This window comes from Elephantulus edwardii, unplaced genomic scaffold (assembly GCF_000299155.1).
Source record: "Elephantulus edwardii isolate Elephantulus edwardi_28Jun2011 unplaced genomic scaffold, EleEdw1.0 scaffold00123, whole genome shotgun sequence".
NCBI lineage: Eukaryota > Metazoa > Chordata > Mammalia > Macroscelidea > Macroscelididae > Elephantulus > Elephantulus edwardii.
This window is the reverse complement of record NW_006399873.1, coordinates 2,949,366-2,955,056: the sequence shown is the minus strand read 5'-3', so window position 1 is coordinate 2,955,056 and position 5,691 is coordinate 2,949,366. Positions and strand designations below refer to the sequence as shown.

Here is a 5,691-nt window from a genome sequence, read left to right as displayed (position 1 = left end):
ATATTAACATGCAACAGCAAAAATTTCCATCATCTTCATTCCATCCATTATTAGATAAGCAATCATGACAGGACATAATATTAGAAGAAACTGAACCTTCCCTAGTATTTTAACTATTCACCAAAAACGAAATTAGATATTTAATTCAATTTGCATTACATCTAATTCTTAAATTTTTAAGTTCTTTTAAAAAATTAAGTTATAAAAGTTCTATTTGAAGCAATACATATCTTTGAAATCCTCAAATATAAGAAATATTTTGAGATTAATATCACAAGAAAAATTAAAGCTGGCAAAATTAGTGAAATAGGAAAGAACAAATGTTGTAAATACAAATTACTATATTGTAGTTTGTTAAAAATGTAATAAAAATACATATAATTATAACTGTTGCTACAAATACAACATAGAAATAAACAACAGATGCACACACAGGTTGTTGTACACCATGGAACTGCAACTGACTCGCAGCTGACTCTCTAGCAGTTTTCAGAGAAAGTAAATTGCATGGGAGGAGCTTGCTCATCTTTCTTTCCTCCCATCCTCACCATCCAGTGGATTCCAACACTTGTCTTTAGGTTAAGAGTCCAATTAATTCCTTACCACTAGGCCAGAAAAGCATGTGCACACATGTACTCACATGCACACGTTTAAATAAACATCTACACATATGACTTTGTATAATAAACTTTTCAACAAAAATTTTACTACATTAAATAGCCATCTCACAGGGCTTAAAATTTACTAGTATCAAAAAAATTTAGTATCAATTTAGGCATGGCTGACTACTATTCCCATGCCTATTGCAAATATTGGCTGGTGAAGTATGCTTTTCTTTCATCATGCTTCTGGGCTAGAGCAATGTTGAGTGGCTTGGAACCCAAGATGCGGCCATTCATTTCAGTCATTGCTTTAGTAGCTTCCTCAGGAGAGGAGAAACAGATCAAGCCAAATCCTTTACTTTGACCTTCTTCCTGCATTACTTTAACTCTGCTAATCGATCCAAATGAAGAAAACTCCTTCCATAGCTTTTCATCATCAATGGTGTCATCAATGTTCTTAATATAGAGCTTTACTCCAAGGCTTCTGCGAATTCTTTCTTGCCTTAACTGCTCAAACATTTGCTTTAGCTCAGCCTGACGTTCTGTTTTCTTCTGTGCCCGGCCTACGAATATCAGCTGTCCATTCATGTCCTTTCCATTCATTTCTTCCACAGCTTTCTTGGCAGCCTCATGGCTAACAAAACTTACAAAACCAAAGCCTTTGGATTTCCCACTGGAATCTGTCATCACCTTAACACTTAGAGTTGTACCATATTTGCTGAAAACTTCCTGCAGTCTCTTATCATCCATGTCAATACCAAAGTTTTTGATGTAAACATTGGTGAATTCAGTAGGTTTATTTCTGAGCTCAGCTTCACGATCTTGACGAGTTTTGAATCTGCTTACTAACATTCTGCAGTTCCTGAACAGAGCCCCATTCATCTCTTCAATGGCCCTGTCTGCAGCATGCTGGTTCTCAAAGTGCACAAATGCATAACCCTTGGAGCCTTGATCATCACTCATTACCTTAGAGGAGAGAATCTTCCCAAAAGTTGAAAAATGCTCATAAAGGGTTTTGTTATCAATGGATTTGTCCAGATTCTTGATAAATATGTTTCCAATCCCAGATTTCCTTAAATAGTTATCACGCTGGGACCACATAAGTCGGATGGCTTTTCCATTTATCAAGTCAAAGTTCATGGTGTCCAGGGCTTTTTGTGCATCAGCCAAGTGTAGGAAGTTCACATAGGCATAGCCCAAGGAGCAATGGGTGGCCAGGTCCCTGCAAATGCGTATGGACAGGACTGGCCCCACAGTGTTGAACTTCTTAAACAATAGGTCCTCAGTTACATCTTCCTGCAGGTCACCCACATACAAAGAAGCCGTGCGGTATTTGGCTGCTACACTCATCTCTGTGGCCTTCACCGCTGGGAAATTGTCCCCAGAAGTTTCTGGAGGTATTCTTTCTGGAGTTTACTAGGCTAAGACCAGTTTATAGGGGACTAAAGATCACAGCTTCAAGGTAGAATAGTTGGACTTGGGTATGCACAACTCCCAAAAGCTCTGGAAAAAGCCCTCCACAACAAGCAAGGCTACTACCAATCCAATCCTTTTCAGAAATTGGCTGTGGAATTTTGCAATCTCACCTAACCCGCCAATTTGTAAGGAATCTTCAAGTGGCAGTGGCAGGCTGACTCCTAATCCATGCCAAAGTGTCCACAACTGCCCTGGAAACTAGTTTCTGAGTAAAAATAGGCCTAGCTGCAGCTAGTTGAAAGTTACAACTGCTAGAGGAAGAACTCCCCAAGTGTTATCTCTGGCAGCAACCAGGGGCTCCCAGCACCGGGGATCCTGGCTAGGGCCCCTTTGTTGAAGAGATCCCTCCAGGGCTGCTTTTGGAGGCGGGCCTCACAGTCTCGGCCAAGAACAATGCAGGCAGCACAGACCCTGAGATTCCTGGTGACCCTGGGGATATGCACGGGGACGCAGAGGAAGGGTGCGTGGGGGGCAGGGAAGAAGGACAGAACTACAGATGGGGGCGCGTGATGGGCAGGGCAGCAGAACAAGGGTCTGGGGGCTCACTCACGTTGCGGCTGGCTGGGGGCTGACAAAAGGCAGGGAAACCCGGAACTCGGGCGCTGAACTTCCCGCGCGCTTGCTGCCAAGTGGAATGCTTTCTTTTTAATACATTTTTTTTAAATGTTTTTCTTTCTCCCGCCCCCATCAAAAGTTTCCCCTCCCCCTTCCAGACATCCACACTGAGAAGTTGGAGGCGGTGATTTGGGTGGAGAAAAGAAAACCTAGGGGAGTGGCGCTTTTAAAACCCACCCACCCGCAGGGCTCTGTTTAGGTTTGAAAGTAACAGCTTTCCCAAACCTGCATCTGGATTTAGCACTTTCTTCTCTTAAAACCTTCCAAAGCCTCCTGTGACTCTTGTATAAAGTTCAACAACCGAACTTTGTTCTACAAAGTTCTGCAGGATCCTTGCCATGTTCAAAGCTCAACTCTGCTTGATTTCCCCTTACTAAACTTCAAGACACATTAAAGATACTTCAGAGCCAACTTTCTAAAAATGTGCTACTAAGAGATCAGTTTAAATGAACTTTACAAATAGAAGTTCTTCCTAATTTCCTTCGGAAAAATTAACATTTCTCTCTTTTAATTTCTTACCTTATACTTCTGTAGTGTTTGTTTCCTTATAGCATACTGTACACTCCTTGACAACACTTATTTTAAACTAACACAGAAATTGACTGAGGTGCTAAGAGTGTATTGAATAAACTAACTGTGCAAAAATAACAGATATTTCTCTCTCTGGGGTTGTTTTCACATGAAGAAATATGGAGGCGTTAACATGACTTACTGGTAAAGGGTTGTGGCGGCAACCCAAAGACGTGCATTTGGAATTTACCAACTGTTCTCAGAGGTGGAGCTATGGGTTGATTTGAACTCTCAGCACTGTGTAACAACAGCAATAACAAAAGAGTATTTTAAGAATCTAATGTATTTTAAAACCTCTAACGATGTCTGCCGCATGAAACATTTTGAGTAGCACTGTTTTCATGTCATTGCTGCACATAACGACATCCTCAATGTAGTCTTTAAAGCTTTTAAATTGAGATTGTGATGCATTTTAGTGCGTTAAAATAAGTTACATGCAAAATATAACTTGATGAACCATTTTACATGAAGTTAATTTGTTGTTATTGGGTACCGTCAGGTGCTCTATCTTGTGCCATCTTCACCATCTCTGATGCACTTGATCTCAATGAGCCAAACACCTTGTCAATACAGCTCTATGGGCGTGTCTTCTCTTTCACTGACACTGATCCTTCTATTCATGAGATCCTTTTCCTAGGATTAGCCTTTCCTAGCAAAATGTCCAAAATATGGCAGAGAAAGCTTTGCCACCTTGCCTCTAAGAAGCAGTCTGGCTGCACACTTTATAACATATTAATACCATTATTTTAGCAGTGCATGGGATATGCTTTCTAAGTTTAATAGAAGAGAGTTACCTGAAATCTCCTTAAAAATCAGAATCCTATTTAGTAACTTGGTGATACCTGACAGTACATTTCTAATAATCTTCTTGACTTTGATCCCTGAACCTCAGTGATGAGCAAGATTTTAAAGTTAAATGAGTCATTTCCCACTTTAGTGGGTCTTTGCATATGCAGATTCCAGAGGGGAGAGAAAAAAAATCCAAAACAGATGTCTATCTGTATCTATGCTTCATATGTCTATCTATATATTTCTATTTTACTAGACAGTAATATTCAAGAAAAATAAATTCTTAATAACATATATCAAAGCAAACAAACAAGTAAAATTTAAACGGTTTTTAATCTTTCTGAAAGGAAGGAAAAGGTATATGATTCTTCAGAAATTAATCCTTTTTTTGTTCTTTGTAAAATTCATTCTGATATGTTGCTCTTGTGGGATGATCTATTCAAATATGTAAATGAACTAATCTTTTTCTTCAACCTTTTCTTCCAAATGAGAATTTAAAAAGAAATAGTAAAGATGTTGTATAGTTAGTAGATATATCAATAGTTTGAGAAACATCTAGAACATACTATGAAAATCCAGACACTATTTAAACAAAAAAGTGAACACATTTAATTCTTTTCCAGACAATTTTAAAAGAAAGCTTTTAGTGCTCTTTTCCTTAGAATGTTACCTGATTTTATTATCTTTTTTAACCTCTATAAAAATTGCCTATGGACATTTTAGGTTTTTTGTATGGTAACAATCTACCTATAGGTAGATACCAAAATATTTCAAGAAATCCCATATTTTTCATTTTATTTCAATACTACCATCACTGCAAATTTTATCCAAGAGAAAAATAATTTCTAAATTCAGATATCAACTTTATATGCTTGTATCTCATCAATTTTCATACAGCAGGTACAGAACTGCCCTTGTCCACCATTTAGATTTATTCTTTTCCCCCCAGTTCATTCTACTGTTTTCACTTTTTTTTTGTTTTAGAAGTAAAACATTTTAGGGAGCTCTGGCGGCCTAGTGGGAAGAAGCTGCACTTCAATCCCAGAGGTACAAGGTTCAAATCTACCAGATGCTCTGCTGGAGAAGGGGCAATCTCCTCCTGTACTGGTCAGATCCAATTTCACAGTACACATAAAAGCAATAGTAATTTTAAAAAAATTTTAAAAATACAATATTGTAAGAATTAGTCTTCTTTACTTCTCTATATCTCATTGTTTCTTCAGTTACATTTCTTCAGTAATTTCTCCAAATAGAATATATTTTACTTTTACTCTCTTTTTACCTCCTATTGCCAAAACATTATTACCAAGCTCTGATTGCTTAGTGGTAAGGAGCTGTGCTGCCAACCCAAAGGCCCAGGCATCAGATGTTCTGAGAGAAAAAAAAGTGGACAATCTCCTTCTGTGATGTGCATTGCCTCTGAAAACTACTTGGAGGGTCAGCTATGGGTCTGTTGTGAACTGATGGCAGACAACAACTTTATTGCATAAATCTTACTCATTCATCTCCCCCCCCCACCCTTTGTTGAAGCTATCTTTATGCAGCCCCATCTTTCATTTTGCTACAGGAATAATCTTACTAAGAACACTTGTATCAGATTTTCCATCAGTAAAAATTAATAAATGGCTTGTAAAACTTT

General features: G+C 38.3%; 1 protein-coding gene across 1 annotated transcript; it reads right to left on the bottom strand.

Annotated features, from left to right (window-relative positions):
• Nucleotides 1–800: 800 nt before the first annotated feature.
• LOC102869766 (polyadenylate-binding protein 4-like) lies at nt 801–2,766 on the bottom strand. Its single transcript, XM_006893121.1, is given in 3 exon segments — nt 801–1,964; nt 1,966–2,023; nt 2,573–2,766. Coding segments are annotated over 3 exon segments (1,416 nt in total).
• Nucleotides 2,767–5,691: the final 2,925 nt, after the last annotated feature.